This window comes from Bos indicus, chromosome 17 (assembly GCF_029378745.1).
Source record: "Bos indicus isolate NIAB-ARS_2022 breed Sahiwal x Tharparkar chromosome 17, NIAB-ARS_B.indTharparkar_mat_pri_1.0, whole genome shotgun sequence".
Classification (NCBI taxonomy): Eukaryota; Metazoa; Chordata; class Mammalia; order Artiodactyla; family Bovidae; genus Bos; species Bos indicus.
The window spans coordinates 57,267,330-57,288,670 of record NC_091776.1 but is presented as its reverse complement, the minus strand read 5'-3'; the positions used below and the strand labels follow the sequence as shown (position 1 = coordinate 57,288,670).

Genomic DNA, 21,341 nt, shown 5'->3' with positions numbered 1-21,341 from the left:
ATTATCAGGATAAATAGTAACTTTACATAATGCTGGAGGGTGAAGTCACCAAGAAAACAACTCTCCCACATTTGTATAAACTTAAAAACAGCTCAAAATACATAAAAACAAAAACTGCTGGAACTACAAGGAGAAATGGAGAAATCCACATTTAGAGTAGGAGATACCAACACAGATTACCTCTGTCTAATCAATAAAACTTAAGAGAAAACCAACAAGGATATAGAGGACTTAGTACCATCAACCAACTGGACCTAACTGACATTTATACAATACTGCACCTATCAACACCAGAATTCACATTCTTTTCAGGTGCACCCATTACCTTCACCAAGAGAGAATATAGTCAAAGTGACAAAATAAACCCTAAACACTTTAAAAGAATCAAGATAGTATGTGTTCACTCATCATAACTGAATTGAACTGTTAAAAGAAGTCAGTAACAGAAAGATAACAGGAAACATCCACAGTGCTTGGAAATTAAATGACACACTCATAAAGAACATATGCATCAAAGAGAAAGCTTCAAAAGAAACTACAAAATAGGTGCACTAAAGGGAAATGAAAATATAACATACCAAAACTTGTGGGATGTAGCTAAAGTAATCTTTCAAGGGAAATTTACAGTGATAAATACTTACATTAGTAAAGGAAAAAGGTCTCAATTCAACAAAGTGTCCACCTCAAGAAAACAGAATAAAGAGGCACAAAATAAACCCAGAGCAAGCAGGAGAAAGGAAATAATAATAAGAAGAACAAAAAATGAATAAAATTAAAAACAGAAAAACAATATAGAAAATAAATGAAGCTAAAAATTAGTTCTCTGAAAATAAAACTAAAATTAATAAATCTCTAACCAGATTAACACAGAATAGAAGAGAAAGAACATACATTACCAACATTAGGAATGTAAGACCTCACTAAAAGAATAATAGGGAAATACTATGAGCAACTATCCAGATATAAATTCAGCAATTTAGATAAATTGTACCTATTCCTTCAGATCCACAAACTACTAAAATTCATCCAAGAATAAATTAAAGAAACTGAAAAGTGAAAGTGAAGTCGCTCAGTCGTCTCCGACTCCTAGCGACCCTATGGACTGCAGCCTACCAGGCTCCTCCATCCATGGGATTTTCCAGGCAAGAGTACTGGAGTGGGGTGCCATTGCCTTCTCCATAAAGAAACTGAAATTGTAGTTAAAAACCTTCCACAAAAAATTTAAATTAAGTCTCTACTCCACATAGTTTTCACTGGTGAATTCTACCAGCATCTAAAGATGCTGGGGCTGCTGCTGCTGCTGCTGCTGCTGCTGCTAAGTCGCTTCAGTCGTATCTGACTCTGTGTGACCCCACAGACAGCAGCCCACCAGGCTCCGCCAGCCCTGGGATTCTCCAAGCAAGAACACTGGGGTGGGTTGCCATTTCCTTCTCCAATGCGTGAAAGTGAAGTCGCTCAGTTGTGTTCGACTCTTAGTGACTCCGTGGACTGCAGCCTACCAGGCTCCTCCATCCATGGGATTTTCCAGGCAAGAGTACTGGAGTGGGGTGCCATTGCCTTCTCCAATCTAAAGATGAAATAACACCAAACACCAATTCTACACAATCTCTTCCAGAAAAGAGAAGTAGAGGAAACAATTCCCAACTCATGTTATGAGGTCAGTATTACCCTGATAATTAAATAAAGATGGTACAAAAAAGGAAACCACAGACAATATCACTTATGAAGAAAGACACAGAAAACTCTCAATAAAATACTAAGGAATCAAATCCAGCAATATATTAAAATAATAGTATAGCAACATATTAAAAGGATAATATTGCTTTGGGGGTTTATCACAATGTACTGTTTATCCCACTCAGATAAGCATAACAATATAAAAAGTGGCAACTAACTTTGCTCTACGGCCTACCTAATAATAATAATAACAAAGGTCCATATAGTCAAAGCTATGGTTTTTCCAGTAGTTAGAAGGTAAAGCATCTGCCTGCAATGCAGGAAACCCCGGTTTAATCCCTGGGTTGGGAAGATCCCCTGGAGAAGGAAATGGCAATCCACTCCAGTATTCTTGCCTGGAGAATTCCATGGACAGAAGAGCCTGGTGGGCTACAGTCCATGGGATAGCAAAGAGTCGGACACGACTGAGCGACTAACACTAACACTTTTGCAATGTGAGAGTTGGACTATAAAGAAGGCTTGAGCACCAAAGAATTTACATTTTTCAAACTGTGGAGTTGGAGAAGACTCTTGAGAGTCCCTTAGACAGCAAGATCCAACCAGTCAATCATAAAGGATCTGATCAGATCAGATCAGATCAGTCGCTCAGTCGTGTCCAACTCTTTGAGACCCCATGAATCACAGCATGCCAGGCCTCCCTGTCCATCACCATCTCCTGGAGTTCACCCAGACTCACGTCCATCAAGTCAGTGATGCCATCCAGCCATCTCATCCTCTGTCGTCCCCTTCTCCTCCTGCCCCCAATCCCTCCCAGCATCAGAGTCTTTTCCAATGAGTCAACACTTCGAATGAGGTGGCCAAAGTACTGGAGTTTCAGCTTTAGCATCATTCCTTCCAAAGAAATCCCAGGGCTGATCTCCTTCAGAATGGACTGGTTGGATCTCCTTGCAGTCCAAGGGACTCTCAACAGTCTTCTCCAATACCACAGTTCAAAAGCATCAATTCTTGGGCGCTCAGCCTTCTTCACAGTCCAACTCTCACATCCATACATGACCCCAGGAAAAACCGTAGCCTTGACTAGATGAACCTTTGTTGGCAAAGTAATGTCTCTGCTTTTCAATATGCTATCTAGGTTGGTCATAACTTTCCTTCCAAGGAGTAAGCGTCTTTTAATTTCATGGCTGCAGTCACGATCTGTAGTGATTTTGGAGCCCAGAAAAATAAAGTCTGACACTGTTTCCATCATAAAGGAAATCAACCCTAAATATTCATTGGAAGGACTGATGCTGAAGCTGAAGCTCCAATACTTTGGCCACCTGATGCAAAGAGCTGACTCACTGGAAAAGACCCTGATGCTGGGAAAGATTGAAGGCAGGAGGAGAAGGGGATGACAGAGGACAGGATGATTGGATGGCATCATCAACTCAATGGACATGAGTTTGAACAAACTCCAGAAGACAGTGAAGGACAGGGAAACCTGGCATGCTGCAGTCTGTGGGGTCGCAAAGAGTGAGATGATACGACTGAGCGACTAAACAACAGTAAAAACAAAGACCCTGGATGGGTTCTTTTTTATACCTGATAAGTTCTTTATTACACCTGTCTATTAGTCTCATTGCTCAAGTCCAGGCCGCCCAACACTGCCCAAGGCACCATGCCAGTGCCTTTGTGGATGGGCACAAAGAGACATATTCATGACAATTTCTGATTGCTGCGATACTCTGGGTAGGATTCGTGCACAGGCAAAGGAAATGTCACCATCAATAGTGACACCAGAATCCAGAATTCTGTAAGAATAGAACTCACACAGGACAAAGCAGGGAGGCAGTGGCTGCAAAATTTGGGTTGGAGACTTGTCAGGAATCTGTGGACGCGGCTCTCTTGTCTCTACCTGGCAGGTTCCAGATCTAAATGCAAACACTTCTTGAGAGTTTGTCAGCCAAAGGAAGGACTGACCTTATTATCTTTTCCTCAGAGAGTAGAACCAAAGGATAGAAGTCATCAGAGAGCAGATACAGGTATACATAACGAGGATAATTCTAACCTTTATAACTCACCCATATCAAAAGGCTGACTTATAAAAGGGCTTGAATAGATATTTCTCCCAAGAAGATATACAAATGGTCAATCAGCACATGAAAAGATGCCTAATTCGTTAGTCACTGTGCTGTGCTGTGCTGTGCTGTGCTAAGCCGCTTCGGGTTGCGTCTGACTCTTCGAGACCCTATGAACTATAGCCCACCAGGCTCCTCTGTCCATGGGATTCTCCAGGCAAGAATACTGGAGTGGGTTGCCATGCCCTCCTCCAGGGGATCTTCCCAACCCAGGGATAGAACCCATGTCTCTTTCATCTCCTGCACTGGCAGGCAGGTTCTTTACCACTAGCGCCACCTAGGAAGTGCAAATAGTAGGGAAATGCAAATCAAAACCACAATGAGACACCACTCCATGCCCACTAGGATGGCTATAATCAAAAAACCAGAAACTTGTAGGTATTGCCAAGGAGGTAGAGAAATTGGAACCCTGGGGCATTGGTGGTGGAAACAGAAAGTGGTACAGTCACTGTGGAAAACAGTATGATGGTTTCTCAAAATATTTAACACAGAATTACCATATGACCCAGCAATTCCACTCTAGATATATAACCCCAAAGAATTCAAAGCAGGGAACCAAACAGATACTCGTAAAATAGTGTTCACAGCAGCATTATTCACAATAGTCAAAAGATGAAAATAACTCAAGGTTTTTCAACACAGGACAGATAAAGAAAACATAGACTATCCATACAATGTAATATTATTCAGCCATAAAAAGGAATGAAATACTGGTATATATACTATAACATGAATGAACCTTAGAAACATTATGCTATATGATAAGAGCTGGACACAAAGGGCACACAGTGTACGATCCAACTTACATGAGATAACTAGAATAGTCAAGTTCATAGAGACAGAAAATAGAATAGAGGTGACCCTGTGGCTGGGGGCAGGTACAGAAAGGATACGGAATTTTTATTTGGAGTGATGAAAAAGTTATCCAGATGGATGGTGATGATGGATGCATAACACCGTGAATGTCCTTAATGCTGCTGAACTGTACATTTAAAAACAGTCAAAATGGTAAATTTCAGGTGATATATATATATATATAAAACCACAATTTTTAAAAAATGAAAAAATTTTTAAAGGCAGCCTTGTGAAGTAGTGCGTGCCCCAAATCACCTAGCCAATGCTGGACATGGGCAGGAAGTGGGCTTGCACAACCTCTAGGGTCCTCTAACCTTGAAAGAACACACTCTTCAAGCCCTTGGATATCGCGGCTTCTGACTCTTCTCTTTGCCGCACAAGCTTGAGACAAGTTCACGAGTAGTAAGGCCCAGCCCCATAACTGGTATTTTGTTATCCAACTTGCAGTTATGATGAGCACGTGGTTTAAAGACTAAAGCCTGCCAGGCACTGATGTGAAGTGAGTCACCTGTGAGCAAATTCAAAGACGCAGACCTGGTATAAGAATCTTGATTGCTAACGTCACCTGCAACCCAGCAGGTGTGCCACTATCCCATAGAAGGCTTCCATGGGCTTCTCCTTTTCACGCCTTGCTATGTTAGTCCCTGCCTCTCACACACTGCGGCCTCAGTGATCAATGACTGAATAAATGAAACTCCCCTCAACTACCCAGGGCTGAAGCATCTCACCTCCCCGTGACCATCTACAGAGGGTATGATCATCAAAACCTCCGAAGCTAGTAAGCATTTGCCGTGTGCCAGGCACTTAAGACAGCTTTGTAATACATGAGTCCACTGAATCACCATAACAACCCTATGTCAAACTGTCCCGATTTTATGAGCAAGAAAACTGAGGCTCAGCAAGGAGAGCTCATTGACCCTCAGGTTACTGAGCTAGTAAATCCTGAACTCAGACTGGGATCCAAGCAGTCGTACTGCAGAGCCCAAGCCTTCCCAACTATTTAGCTCTACTGTTTCAAGCACTGACCCAAATTTCCAAGGACTCAATTATGCTATAATTTTTGAGCCTTCATCTCATTTTTCTCTCCTGGTCCAGGGAAATCGAAGGCATCCATCTTTGGAATGCATCCATGGCTTTAATCAATGGCTGCCTAGTAACTCCAGGGGGCCCATGCTTTCAGTCTTTATCAAGAACAAGCTTTCCATTATGACAAAACACAGAAAGAAAGAAAGTGAATGTGTTAGTCACTCAGTCGTGTCTATTCTTTGCAACCTTGTGGACTCCTCTGTGCATGGGATTCTCCAGGCAAGAATACTAGAGTGGGTTACCATGCCCTTCTCCAGGGGATTTTCCTGCCCTAGGATCGAACTGGGGTCTCCTGCATTGTAGTCAGATTCTTTACCATCTGAGCCACCAGGGAAGCCTGAAATCACCTCAATGCTCAAAAGCAGCACTGACCAACTGAAATACACTTTGAGCTGCCTGTATCACTTAAAATGTTCTAATAACCTCAGGAAAAAAATAAGATGCAGATGAAATTAATTTTAACATAGTTTGTTTAACCCAATATGTCTAAAAAAAAATCAATGAGCTATTTCACATTCTATTCTTTATTCTAAGAGTTTGGGATCTGGTGTGTATTTCACAGGGGCTTCCCTGGTGGCTCAGTGGTAAAGAATCTGCCTGCAATGCAGGAGCCATAAGGAGATGCAAGATGGATCCCTGGGTCAGGAAGATGCCCTGGAGGAGGGCACGGCAACCCGCTCCAGTATTCTTGCCTGGGAATCCCATGGACAGAGGAGCCCTGCAGGCTACAGTCCACAGTGTTGCAAAGAGTCGGACACGACTGAAGCGACTTGGCATGCACCGTAGCACATGTATTTTACAACTATAGCACATTTCGATTAGAACTCGCCACATTTCAATTGATCAACAGCCAAAGTGGCAAATGGCTGGACCTTTCAGATCTACAATCCTCTTCTCATCTTTCCTTTTCTCTGTGAATGCCCTGCTTTGTCTCCATCAGTTCTGTATTTCTCTTCCATCACCATCGGGAATGGTCACTGATGGGAGCATGTGAGTGGTGGAGTATTCCATCCTCACCATTCTCATGAATCCCCCAGCTCCCATCTCGGATCACACTGCTCTGATTGTCTGTTCTTCCTCCTTTGCCTGCACTTGCCCTCAGCTTTGCTTTCTTTGCTTCCAGGTCAGGCCCTCTTTGGGACTCCAGAGAGGAGCTGTCAACCTCTTCCCAGAATCAAGGCTCCCTGAATTTGCAGGATTGGGGTCAGATCAGTGACTCCAAACCTCAGTCAACTGGCTTGTAAAACAGGAACAACTATAGTTATGGTCACTCCCCACTGGAGAGACATTCCAAGGGTCACAGAAACCCTGCCAAAGAAAATCAGGCTTTTTTTTCCTCTCCCATGTCTGTCCCTTTTCCCTCCCCACCCCTCATCTTCTCCATCCTCCTTCCTGGATGCCTTGTCCCCCTTGGCTTCCTTGGCTTTTGAATACCTTCCATTGCCCAGCTCCAGAGCAGCAAGGAGGAAGCCCAGGTCCCACAGATAGAGTCCGATGCGGATGGCTGGAAGACAGCCCAGAAAACCAGTCGTCCTCAGGGAGAGGAGGAAGACTCCTCAATTTTCTACCCATTAGAGGAAGGATTAGAGCTCCCTAGTAGAACCTTTCACAGAGAACCCTCCACAGAGAACCCTTCAGAACCCTTGTTGCTGAGTCAGACGTTTGGGATCACACTCCACCCATGTCCCTACAAGAAAAAGGCAGAGGCTGGGTCACTGCAGGCTGGCCACCATCTATGGAAAACCACGTGCTCCTCTCGTCTATGCAGGTTCCCAGGTCCTTCTCAACCAGAAACAGGAAAGATGAAATTCTGGCCTGAGACAACTGCCTCCTTAAACCCAAGCTCTTGGTCATCAAAATACAGGCAACCAAAAATCAAAACAAAACATAAATCCAGACTAAGGATATGGAAAACCAGGTCCTTTCCCACACTGTAAGTAAAAGGTAATTTGGCAAGACCTATCAAAAGTCCAGAAACTTTGCATATTGCCAGATCCAGCAATTCTACTTCGAGAAATCAAAGACAAGCATTACTACAGGCCACGAGGATGTCTACCACAGTATTATTTATAATAGTAGAAAATGGTAAACATATACAACTTTAAGAATTACATTAAATAAGTTAAATAAATTTTCGTATGTTCATATAACACTACACAACCATTAAAAATATTGTTTAATAAGGTGAAAAGATATTCCTGACATGTTAAGTGAACTTTATATATCCAGCCTTCCTCAAATCTCCAGGCTCACAAACCCAACTGTCTACTTCACAAACATTAAATGTCTAAACAGGCCTGAATCGTCAAGCCCAATCTGATGCACCCCAAGTCTTCACACTTCAAATAATGGCACCGCCATTCATTTAGTTCTTAGGCCAAACACCTAAGAATAACCCTCAGTTCTTTATTTCCCTTCGCGCCTCACATCGATTCATGAGCACCTCTCACGCCTGTGAACTTCTGAGTCCAACTACTTGCTCCATCTCCCCATCATCACTGGAGTCAAAAGGACCGTCATTCCTGGCTTTGACTCCCACACCAGCCTCCCAGTTTGTTTCCCTGCTCCCAGTCTTATGCCCCTATTAACTATTTTCCCTGCAGCAATCAAAAGGATCTTTTAAATAAGTCAGTCCCCAACCCTTTTCACAGTTAGAACAAAATCCAAGTATCTTAGCCAAGCCCTCCATGACCAGGGCCCCGTGTCTTCCTCCTACTGTGCCCCTCATCCCTTCCCCACTCACTCTGCTCCAAATACAGTGGTCCCTGTGCTGTTCTCATAATATGTGGAATGTATTCCCACCCGAGAACTCTGTACCTGCTGTTCCCTCTGCCTTGCACACTCCCCAGATATTTCATGTCTTGCTCCCTCACGTCTGTGAAATCTCCCCAAGGGGTAGGGCCTTTGCTGATCGTCCCATACCCCTCTCTCTCTTTCCTATGCTCTTTTGGGTTTATTTGGGAATTTTTCCATGTGGTTCAGTTACATCAGATTGTTCACTAGTCCCGAAAGAACCACACCTGCCAAATCCATATCCTTGAATACGAACTCCCACACAGACCATGGGCTCAACCACATAATTTGCTTTGGCCACTAGCATTAGTGGGACATTAGCAAAGGTTACAGAAGCAGAGGCTGAAAATGGGCTATGAACTGGAGCCTGCCTTCTTGGAACACTTGCTGCTGCCACCATGTGAGAAACCTGGATGACACTACAAATCAACTATACTTCAATCTTAAGGAGACAGAATAGAAGGAAGGGAGGAAGGAATCTGAGGTGTCCTGCTGGAAAGGCCATGTGGAAGAGAAGTGGGGTGCCTTAGCCAACCACTAGCCAACCGTCAGCCACGTGAGTCCACACGGGACCATTCAGTCTCAATGGACCCACCAGATAACCACAACTACACAAGTGGCCCAGGCAAGATCAGAACTGGCCGGCTGAGTCCAGTCCCAACTGCAGACTTGTAAGCAGATAAATAACTGTTGTTTTAAACCACTAAGTCCTGGGTTGGCTAGTTTTAGAGCAGTAGATAACTATTACGCTAGCTTCTCATTAGCTGTGGCAGAGACTACCAGCTCTTCAGTCAGTTTGGGCCCACTTCACCATCTTGTTGGCAATGTTGTGACTCAATTCTAGCCAACAGAATGCAAACAGAACTGATGAGGGCACTTTCAGGGGTGAGGCTTTTAAGAGGCTTTGTTTTCTCCACACTTTTGTCCCTTTCTGGATGCAAACAAATGACAATGTTGCAGAATGGAAAGGGCCTGGACCATGAGAGAAACATCCACCAACCAAGACAGCAAGAGTAAGACTTCCACTCTACTGGAGCCATTACACATTTGGGGATCTATATAGCTTCACCTAACTAATACATAACTGAGATTCTCTGTTCACTTGTTTATTGTCTGTCTGCCCCAACCCCACCTTGACATTCACCCGTAAATGTAAGCACCTTGAGAGCAGGGGCCTCACCTGCCTTATTTATCACTGTGTTTCTAGTGCCTAAAACAGCTCTGGGCACACGGTGAGTGTTCACTAAGTATCTACACCTGTCAGAAATTAAATATGGCCAGAGGGGCTTTGCAGCTCCTCCCACTTAGTGGCAGTCTTGTTCCCCAACATCTAAATTCAGGCTGGCATGTGACTTGTGCCAACACATAAAAGGCAATGAAAATGACATTGTGTGACTTCTGAATCTCAAGACCCTTTGCAACTTTCGCTGTGACCCTCTTGGAATACTGGGACCATGTAAAAACCCAGGTGATCCCACTGGAGAGTCCACGTGGAGGGAAAGGCTCGGCTCTCTCAGCAGCCAGTGCACCTGCCAGTGAATGTGGCCACACGCTAAGTCCAGGCCAGACCAGCAGAAGAACTGCCTGGCCGATCCCAACACACAGAATCACTGAAAATAACGGGATACTGTCTGAGGTCCAGTTTCCCAAACATAATTAAGTCTAGGTATGGTCTCTCTAACCATTATTAATAATTGAGATAGAACAGATTAAAAACAAGTAATTGGTAAGTGATGGCTAGAATGCCCTTGCTGTATAAGGAGATTCTGTTACTTACTTATCCCCCAACCCAATCCCTGATATCTCCCTCCTCTTATAATTTAACCAAAATAGAACCCAACTCAGGACCACCCACACCTGGCCACTGCCCACCAGTCCTAGGGCCACTCAGTCATCTTTCAGATGGTCTCTGTGCCTCCAGGTTCTTTCACAACCCATATACCCTAAAGATCAAGGATCAGCAAACTACAGCCCATGGGCCAAATCTGACCCACTGCCCGTTTTTGTAAGGCTTGACCTGAAACCTAAGAAAACATTTTTAATGTAAAAAAAAAAATTAGAAGGAAAATAATATTTCATGACATGTGAAAATTATATCAAATTCAAGGTTCAGGGCCCCTAGGTGAATCTTTATAAGAACACGTTTATTTCTGGATTGTCCGTGGCTACTGCAAGCTACAGCAGCAGAGCTGAGTGGTTGCGATGAAAACCTCATAGCTCACAAAGCCTCAACACCTTACTATCTGTCCCTTCACAGAAAAAGCCGGCTGGTCCCTCCTGTTAGTTCCTCCTACCATTGGACTAAACTTTAAGCAACTTTTAAATTGTATTCCCTCCAAAACCTTTAAAAATTTCCACCTCTTCCCTCAAAGAGATAAAAACTTTGTTGGTCTGACTTCCCAGTTCTAAGGCAGACCCCAGGAGTTTGTGACCTGAATTCGTTTCTTACGAAGATCTCCCAGGTACTCGCCATTCTGGGCCAACCCGTCTGTAAGCTGCCCCTTGAAGGCAGGACAGTGCCTCTATCGTTTGTTGTTCTGGCCCAGAAAGCTCCTCTGGCCCACTGCAATTGAAACCCTCTCCATCCTTCACTCCATTCAGAGTCGCAGCTTTTTAACCAAGAATGCTTCCCTAACCACTCTGCCCCATGTTTCCCTGGGTGAATTCTATGGAACATCAAGCCCAAAAGACATCTTTGGAAAAAGACGTCTGCAGATGTTCACCTTCCTTGGAGTCACAATGTACAAATACGGCATATTAAAGGCTCTGAGAAGTCCTGCAGTCCAGATGCCTATCTATCTCTTTTGCTGAACTCAGCCTTTCCCCAGTGAGTAAACTATGGGATTTATTTTGTCTACAGAATACTTGTTGACCACCAGCATCTAGTACAGTGCCTGGAATTCAGCACTTGTTGAAAAAATGAATAATGCTGACATCCCATGGAACTAGGGTTCCACAAAACATACTTTGGAAATGCTGCTCAAGCTCCTTCTGCTGTCCCTCTAGTCTGAGCTGTTCCCTCCCATGTCACCTACTCCACACCACGTGATGATCATCATCACCATCAAAGGAGCAAGCATTGCACTACAGACAGTGTTAGACCCTTGAAAATGTCATCTCTTTTCATCCTCACAACCACCTCTGAGGTAGGTAATGTTATTCTTCCACTATTTTGCCAAAAATGAAACCATGGGTCAGAAAACTTAAATCATTAGGCCAAGATAAAGTAAGTGGAAAAGCAAGAAGACAAGACTACATAGGTCTAACTCCAAAGCTCATGACCTTTCTTCTCTGCCAGAGTGCCTCCTGACAATGTACTGTGGCCAGCGTGGCTGGCTGCCCACCCAATATCCCTTCTAGCTCTCTTCTGCTAACGGAACCCTGGTTTTATACAGAGTAGCAACAGGTCAAACCAGGAAATGGATTGCAACCACCTAAATCAGTCATGACAATGGTCCCATTGCCTTGCAGCTTGGATAAGTGATTTGACCTAGTGCTGGCCAAGAAGACGTACTAAAACAACATTTGTGGGGTAGTGAGGAGAGGTGTTTTACGGAAGCCAAACAAAGATATGAAGCCTTTATTCCCTCCCACTCATCTGGTCCCCCTCTTCCCTACCTTGAACCTGGGTGTAATGATGAAAGCTTCAGCAGCCATCTTGAAACTGTAAGATAGAGGCCATGAGAATTCACAAAGATATCAGTCCTGATGTTATTAAGTCACTGAGCCAACTCAAGCAGCTATATACCTCCAGACTTCTCGTTACTTGAGAGAAAGAAACCATTATTTGCTTAACCACGCCAGTTGGATTTTCCGTTTCACGCAGCTGAACACATTCCTAATGGATGCAGATGCAGTCTCCCATATCACTTACTGTTGAACTTAATCATTATCTCACATGTACGTTATTACTCTTGTCTCTCTCATCATAAAGTATGCTTCTTGGAGGGTAAGTCCATGTCGTATATTTTTGTTTCCACAGGGGTATAGGCAAGAATTTCAGGAATGGTCTGTTCAATTTACTGCTTTCTTTAGTGCTTGTGAGCAGAGAGAGATCATCGTCGAATAGCTGAAATATGGCCTCTATCTCTTATTTAGTCTTTCCATGGTGTCAATCGGAAAGCATGCATCAGAAATACCTGACTGTTTATTAAACACAGCCTACTGGGCCCCCTCCAATCCCAACTGAATTAGAATCTCTGGGGTTAAAGGCTGAGAATGGACATTTGCAATAAGCTCCCCCAGGTGGTTTTGATACATAAAATTTGACAACTTCTGGGATTCAAAAACAACAACAACTGTGGATCCAAAACCTATGTGAGGTTTGGCAGGACTTGGCTGGATCCTAAGGCACCAGCCCTCCTCAGGGGCCCTACCTTAGCCCTGGAGATCTAGGAAGCCTAAATTGGCATAATTGCTCAAGACCCTTTCTTGGGCAATATAGATAACGTAGCTGGCACGCTCTGTGGCATACTGGGATTGGGAAACAAACAGATGCACTCCCAGTAATTGCCACCTCCCACCATACCAGTGCCTACCTCTCCCAGTTTAAAAAGAAACCTCTATGCAGAAAAGAAGCAATGAAATCAGTGGTCCACTGCAACAATCACCATGAGCCACAGAGCTCTCAGAGGATGAAGCGTGTTGAAAAGAAGAAAAGAAAACTAGAGAAAGTTACATACTGATACACAAGCTAGCACTTGGGACTCCTGACTCAGAGGATCAGAAGAGACCTCCGGTGGCCCTTTTGGGTTATTTCTTTATTTACAGCATGCAATTCTGAACAGAATCTTCTCTGAGGCACTGCTCAAACAGAGATGGAAGGCTGGGCCAGGGCATCCCACACTTTTTCTTCCATTGGCAGAGTCCCAGCCTGCATGGCTCTCCAAAGCTCGGAGAAAGAAAATACCTGTGCCTCCCAACAGAATTCCCACGCCTCTGCTACCCCTTGACACTTTTTCATTTCTGACAGTTATTTTCCAGGTGACAGGTGCACACAGAGACACATTCTAGGGGAGCAAATAGCATAGTCAATATACACAGACACACACACAAACTTCACTTTCAAACTGATGGCCTTCCTGCCTGCTGACATCTAGCCAAATTTAAAACCACGGAGAAAGACGTGAAAGTGAATCAGAGAGAGGTGCTCATCCATGCTGGGACGGGAGCACAAGGGCTAAAAGATTCAGCCTGGGATTGAAGAGTGCAGGCCTTGGAAACTCGCGGGCTGGAACGAAGGGCCCTCCCAGCTCTGCACATGCCAGCTCCACCACGGGGAGAACCACTTTCCTCTGTTCCCAGCCCCATGGCCACCACCCTCAGCAAATGCCAGCTAATGGGAGTTCCCACATTTCATCAAGCCTCAAACCATGTGTACCACCGGCCGGTTTGAGGAAGGGAGGTGAGTTAAACCCTTCAAGTGTTTGGAACACCGTGGATGCCAGGCATTTTCTAAACCTCTTGAAACCTTCCTTTGACCAGATGGCCTTGGAAAGGAATAATTTCTGCCATCTTCTTTCTGAGTAACTTTGCATCCATCCTACCTCCCACCCCACCCCACCCTCCTCCCCCCGGACAAAATTGCTTCAAACTCCCCCTCAAGTTCTGTTAGAGAGAATGTTATAACATGCCAAAGATAACTCCTCCTCCCGACCCCCCCCACCCTTTTTTTTTCACCGTCCCACCAAGATTCCAGAGTATTTTCTCACACCACCTGTGTGTGCCGATCCAGGCTTTTTCATTAAAAAAAAAAAAAAAAAAAGCATGCTTCAGGCCTGCAACAGCTCCCTGAATCAAAATGATTCTACTGGAAATGGGGAGCTCAACGGGGAATTCTTTTTCAGGCATCTTGCCTCCTGACATGTGTACCCCTGAAAACAAACAAACCAAATCCAAGGAGCCAAAGGTGGGGGGCGGTGGGCAGGCTGGGAAGAAGACCGAGAAAGACGAGGTCTACATTTATAGGCAGTCCCATTCCGCGAGCAAAAACCACCTTTTGACCACCTGCAGAATGCGCAAGGTCACGTGGGTTCTCTGCAGCGCCTTAATGTCTTTACCCTGCACACAAGCCCCCCGCGGCATATCAACAAATCCACAAGCGGAAAAAAGAGAGAACTCACTCCTCAGAGAGGAAGTGAACGATAACCACAGCCGCCAGAACAATAATAAAGACTAACAATTACTACTACTGCTCCCACCACCCAGCCAAGCGGCAGCCGACAGCGGTACAGTGAAGGGACATCCAAGCGCAGGGTTTGCAAGATAAATCACAGAAGATCGAAGACCGAACCATGCCCACCTTGCAAACCTCCCACCCCCTCCACCCCACCCCCAACAAACAGAAGGGAAAAGGGGATGGTGGGGGAGAAAGGGGAGGGGAGGAAGGATTGCTTTTTTTTTTTCCCATAGGCAACACCTACCTCCAAGGTCCGGATTTCTTTTTGTGTGAGGTCGTTGGAGGTAGCACATTTGGTCCTAAGCCCTTCCAGGTTGGAGATGCTCAGGTCTATCATGTTTTGGACCAACTCGCACTGCTGTAAGGCTTTTTGCAAACTCAGAGGCTGCTGCTCCTCGCTTTTCGTCATGTTTTCCTCATCCATCGCTTGCTCTGCAAGCCCCCTTCCCCTCCTCCTCCTCCCAGAGAGAAAAAAGGGGGGTGTGTGGGGGGGAGTAGAGGTAGTCTACCCTCTACGCCTCTCCAACCACTGCGACTTCTCAACAGTGTCTCATGAAGAAGAAACCCAACATCTCACACAGGGTTGAGGGGGTGGGGGTGGGAGGAGGGGACAAGAGCCAAAATTTATTATTTTATTTTGGGGTGTCAAGCAGACTCCATTAGAACGTCTCCCCTCTCTGAGTCTCTGGTCCCTGAGAAGAAGAGATGCTGTTTCTCAGAAGCAAACCAGGTGATGTGATGCTGTCTGTACACTTGCGGGGAGGGGGGGGCGGGGAGAAGGAGGAGGGGGAGGGAGAGGAGGAGGAGAAGGAAAATAGCGCTCACTCTTTACACACCGGCTCCGTGAAGGACAAAATTATATATTTTTGGCTGGCTGGCTTTTATGTCAAAAAAAATCTGGTTTGCCCCCCTCCCAGTTGCAGTGACACGGCATTGTCCACCGTTTGGGGTGCTTTAGCGCGTTCTCAAGATGCTGTCTGCATTGCTCCCGCGGCTGCGGCGGCGACTGCGGCTGGCTGCTGTCTCGTCCTCGCGCTGCTGCTGCTGCCGCCGCCGGGCTCCGGGGGTGACGGCTGCTGCATTCGCTCCTGCCTCGCTCCACACCGACATCTTGCCTGTCAATCACGGGGAGGAGGGAGCGAGGGAGCGCCGGCGAGGGATGGAGAGCGAGCGAGAGACCTGCAGGGGAGCGGGTTGGTGGAGAGGCGCCGTGCGCGCATCCGCCCCCGCCGGGCCCGGGCTCCGGCTCGCCAGGGACCCGCTGGAGGAGGCGGAGGTGGAGCGCGCAGGCTCGCGCACCTGGCCGGGGAAAGGGACGGCTCCCAGCGCGGGTAGGGGGAGCGGGGGGCGGGATTTCTAGGGGATGCGGAGCTCGCGTGGCAAAGTGAAATTACTACCGGGCGTGCGTGCGAGCGAGCAATCGGCGGGCGGGGGCGCGGGGGAAGCGCGCGGCGGCTGAGGCTGCTCCTGGGGGCGGTGGAGAAGGCAGGGAGTGTGCCAGAGCGCGGAGACTGGGCGAGGGGGCGGGGAGAGGGATTTGGTGGCCGGGCGGGGGTGGGGGACACTACTACTGCACCGCTCTCGCGAGAGGAGGCCGGCGCGCGGCTCAGCAGGTGCGCTCTGGCTGGGAGCAGGTGTGTGTCCAACTTTAAACCCCGTAGTGCGTGCTGGAAAAACGTCAGCGTGAACCTGGGCACGTCCTCTCTGGCTTTCTGGCTAGAAGGGTGTGTGGGTGTGTGGGTGTGGGTGTGGGTGTGGGTGGGTGGGTGTAGGGGTGTGGTGTGGGGTGGGGTGTGTGTGTTTGCTTGTCCTCCCTTTATGGTGTGTGTGTGGCGGGGGCGGGGACAAACCTGATGCGCTCCCTTGGGCTGTAGGAAACTGCCTCCCAGAATTGACACCCAGGCCTTCAATCGCCCTAATGGGTGACTTTCCATTTGGAGAGTGAAAGGGGCTTTGCCTTAATCTGATTGTTAACCGTGTCCTACATGTCCTGCATGATCTGATCCCAGATACCTAACTGACCTTCTATCAGCAAACTATGGTCCCAGAATTACAAATGGATTTTACGCTACAAACAATATATGCTGGAGAGGGTCTGAAGAGAAGGGAATCCTCCTGCACTGTGGAAATGTAAGTTGATGCAGCCACTATGGAGAACAGTAGGGGAGGTTCTTAAAAAAACTTAAAATAGAGCTACCATATGATCCAGCAACACCACTCCTGGGCATACATCTGGAGAAAACCATAATTTGAAAAGATACGTGCACCCCAATGTTCAGTGCAGCACTATTTATAATAGCCAGTACATGGAAGCAGCCTAAATGTCCCCTGACAGAGGAATGGGTAAAGAAGATGTGGTGCGGTACATATACACAATGGAATATTCAGTTCAGTTCAGTTGTTCAGTCATGCCAGACTCTTTGCAACCCCATGGACTGCAGCACACCAGGTTCCCTGTCCATCACCAACTCCCAAACCTTGCTCAAACCCAGGTCCATCAAGTCAGTGATGCCATCCAACCATCTCATCCTCTGTTGTCCCCTTCTGCTGCCTTCAGTCTTTCCCAGCATCAGGGTCTTTTCCAATGAGTCAGTTCTTCACATCAGGTGGCCCAAGTATTGGAGCTTCAGCTTCAGCATCAGTCCTTCCAATGAACACCCAGGACTGATCTCCTTTAGATTGATTGGTTTGATCTCCTTGCAGTCCAAGGGACTCTCAAGAGTCTTCTCCAACACCACAGTTCAAAAATATCAATTCTTTGGTGCTCAGCTTTCTTTATGGTCCAACTCTCACATCCATACAAGACTACTGGAAAAACCATAGCTTTGACTAGATGGACATTTTGTCGGTAAAGTAATGTCTCTGCTTTTTAATATGCTATTTAGGTTGGTTATAGCTTTTCTTCCAAGGAGCAAGCATCTTTTAATTTCATGGCTGCAGTCACTATCTGCAGTGGTTTTGGAGCCCAAGAAAATAAAGTCTGTCACTGTTTCCATTGTTTCCCCATCTATTTGCCATGAAGTGATGGAACTGGATGCCGTGACCTTCGCTTTTTGAATGTTGAGTTTTAAGCCAGCTTTTTCATTCTCCTCTTTCACTTTCATCAAGAGGCTCTTTAGTTCCTCTTTGCTTTCTGCCATAAGGGTGGTGTCAACTGCATATCTGAAGTTATTGATATCTCTCCCGGCAATCTTGATTCCAGTTTGTGCTTTGTCCAGCCCCGCATTTTGCATAATGTACTCTGCATATAAGTTAAATAAGCAGGGTAACAATATATAGCTTTGACCTAGTCCTTTCCCAATTTGGAACCAGTCCGTTGTTCCATGTCCAGTTCTAACTGTTGCTTATTACCCAGTCATAAAAAGGAATGAAATAAGGCCATCTGCAGCAACATGAAGAGACCTAGAGATTGTCATACTGAGTGAAGTAAGTCAGACAGAGAAAGATGAATATCATAATATCGTTTATATGTGGAATCTAAAAAACGGTACAAATGAACTCATTTACAAAACAGAAATAGAGTTACAGATATAGAAAACCATCTTATGGTTACCAAGAAATAAAGGAGGGGAGGATAAATTGGGAGTTGAGATTGACATGTACACACTATCATATACAAAATAGATAGCTAATAAAGACCTATACTGTATAGTCAGGAAACTCCACTCAATACTCTGTAATGACCTACATGGGGAAAGAATCTTTAAAAAAGTGGATACATGTATATGTATAACTGATTCACATTGCTGTGCAGCAGAAACAAACACAACATTGTAAGTCAATGATACTCCAATTAAGAAAATTATTTAAAGAATGGATTTTACATTTTTAAATGGTTCAGAAAAAATCAAAAGACTATTTTGTCATGTGAAAATTAACAAGGAATTCTAATTTAAGTGTTCATAAATAAAGTTTTATTGAAATACTGCCACCCATTTATTTATTGTGTGTCTTTACCTTTGCATTGTAACAGCAGAATTTAGTTGCAGCAGATACTATATGACTTGGAACACCTAAAATATTTACTATCTAGCCCTTTACAGAAAAATTTGCTATCCCCAGGTTAAACATACTCTTGCCAAACATACTCTTGTCCTAGAGATCTTTGTACTCTATGTCTCCTCTCCCCAGGTCACATTTCCCCCAATACTTTTCTGATTAGCTCCTGTCACTTTGTGTCAACTCAATGTCATCTCAGAAAGGCTTCATTTCCCTGATCATCTTAACTAATAGTACTCCCAAGATGCATTGCCCAAAGGATATATTTAGGATAATTGGCAAAAGGCACCTCTTTCTCCAGGTGAACAGAGCTCCATTCCAGGGATTGGGCTTATAGAGCAGAGGAGATTCAGAACTCATGGTAATATGTATTCCTTAAAGGAAGTTGCTTAAGATGTAGAATGACAACTGGAGATATCAAACTTTTTCTTGGACTGTGGGCCCATGGGATTTAATGGCTCAAATAGAGCTGAATCAGCATTTTCAAAATTTCCCCCCATCCATGAGGAGCTCAAGTGTGTTCTCTACGTTCTCAATCTTTTGGATTATGAAATTTACAAATTCCAGTTCTCTGGGAAAATTCTCTCTTCATTCATTTTTTCCGTCTTTTTGTTTTTCTTGAAAATATTAATTACGGTTATCTTAAAGCCCCTGTCTAACTCCAATGCCTCAGTCACCTGGGGGGAGGGGGGTCTATTTCTATTGACTATTTTTCTCTTTGTTTTCAGTGATTTGGTCCTGTCTCTTGGCAGGCCTTGTAATGTTTGTTGAATGCAATACAGTATCTGTGTATGAAAAAAATATCTAGAGTCTCTGGTTGATGTTGTCTAACTCTGGAGAGGGCTCATCCTTTCTCTGCAAAACAGATGGCATGAGGACTAACCATCCTAATCCAATCAGAGGCTGAGCTGGATGGAGGCTGCATAGCAGTTTTGATAAGAGCCATTTAACTCTGGCTCTCACTTCTAAATCCTTGCCTTTGGGTATTTCCAACTGAGAAGTTTAGGTGTTCACCAAGGCCCCTCCCCCTGGTCCTAGGTTCTAATCCTTGTCTCCAAAACATGGCAAGGCTGTTGAAAACTCTGCTGTTTCTCAGAAACGTTTTGCTTGGCTCCTTAGCCTCTTGGCCTGCACTGTTTCAGAATTTGCCAAATGTCTTAAGCAGGAAATTGCCATCTATGAAACTCACTTTTCTGTCCCCCACTCCCTCTTTACGCAGTATTAGCCTTTCAAGTTCCCAGTTTTGTCTCTCCAACCTTAGAAGGCTGCCAAAAGCTTTGTGGCTTCTCTGTCCCCTAGAAGCAGCTCCTTGCCTGGAAACTAACTGATGAGAATCGTATTTCACCCTAGAAACTGCACTCGAGCTCTGAAAGATGAAAATCTCAGAGTAGCTTCATCAATAGTGGAAATAAATTATTGTTACTGGGCTACTGAATGAGCTGAACTTGGCAAACTCTCATAAGATCCCATAGCTTTTAGTTTCAGCCATTAAGAATGATCTCAATTTTGCATATTAGAAGTCCATTCTAGTCCAACCAAAGCTTCCTTCTCACATCCAGTTTTATGCCTCTTCCCCACCCACTCTGGTATGGAGACTAGGGCAGGCATGTCCTTTCCTGCCTCCTCTCCAGCTCCTCTTGCTGGTGTTCAGGAGCAGAGGAATGAGTGCAAGGGACTTTCAGATGAAACAAGTGAGAACAGGTATATCTGATACTTGAGTGTCAGATCTCCCCCGTCCATGTCCTGGTGAGTCCTTACATGCTGGTTCTTTCACATGGGGGTGCACGGTGGGGTGGATCTTTGGAGACCTCTGTGGGGACCATGTGGAGACTCAAAGCACATGCTATGATCTCTCCCACATCCCCTTTCCACTCACACCCCAGGAAGTACCCTACATTCTCTTTCTGAGGGCCGCTTGCCTGGCAGGCTGCCCTCTCCGTTGAGTTTTTCAGGATGACTCAAGTCTAAGGATATGTGCTTTGGCCCATGAGAAGCAGGATGTACCTTTGCCCTGCTGCCCTTTCTCCTCACCATGGGCAGCCTTAAGTGGGCAGTGAAATGCCAGCCACTCCCCCTCTGTGTGCCCAGTCTCATGAGTGATCCTCCTTTGAACTCTCCTCTCTTGGCTTGGGGGTTGAAAGGGAAGAAGAAAACACCCCCTACAAAGACCTGCTGGAGAAACCTCCTCTGGATAAAATCTTGACCATGTCTTATATTAGCTGGAGGCTGATGGTTACTGATGGTCAAAGGACCAGTCTGGCCACCTCGTAACAGAAGGAGGAAGTACTGTTACCCACTGCCCTCACCTTCAAAGTTTTATAGTTCTGGGTTGACAGGAAAAGTCTCATTCCACGTCCTGTTGTATTAGTGTGTGTGTGTGTGTGTGTGTGTGTCTGACTTCTGTGACACCATGAACTGTAGTCCACCAGGTTCCTTTGTCCATCGGATTCTCCAGGCAAAATTACTGGTGTGGGTTGCTATTCCCTTCTCCGGAGGATCTTCTGAACTCAGGGATCAAATCTGGGTCTCCTGCATTGCAGGTGGATTCTTTACTATCTGAGCCACTAGGGAAGCCCATTAATGATGACCTGCCCCCAATATTTTCTAAGTTGCACTGTGAATGCAGATACAAATTGGAA

At 45.4% G+C, this 21,341-nt stretch overlaps 1 protein-coding gene across 4 annotated transcripts in view; it reads right to left on the bottom strand.

Annotated features, from left to right (window-relative positions):
- Positions 1-21,341, bottom strand: part of KSR2 (kinase suppressor of ras 2) — a 485,310-nt gene that overhangs the window by 432,482 nt on the left and 31,487 nt on the right. For 3 of the 4 annotated variants that reach the window (XM_070769587.1, XM_070769585.1, XM_070769586.1), the window contains exon 1: positions 14,948-15,488. The exons of the other annotated variant lie outside the window; for it this stretch is intronic. In XM_070769587.1, the coding sequence (XP_070625688.1) occupies positions 14,948-15,127 (180 nt within the window). In that variant the 5' untranslated portion in view covers positions 15,128-15,488. Of the gene's footprint in view, positions 1-14,947; positions 15,489-21,341 lie in introns of those variants that run through there. 4 annotated transcript variants of the gene reach the window in all.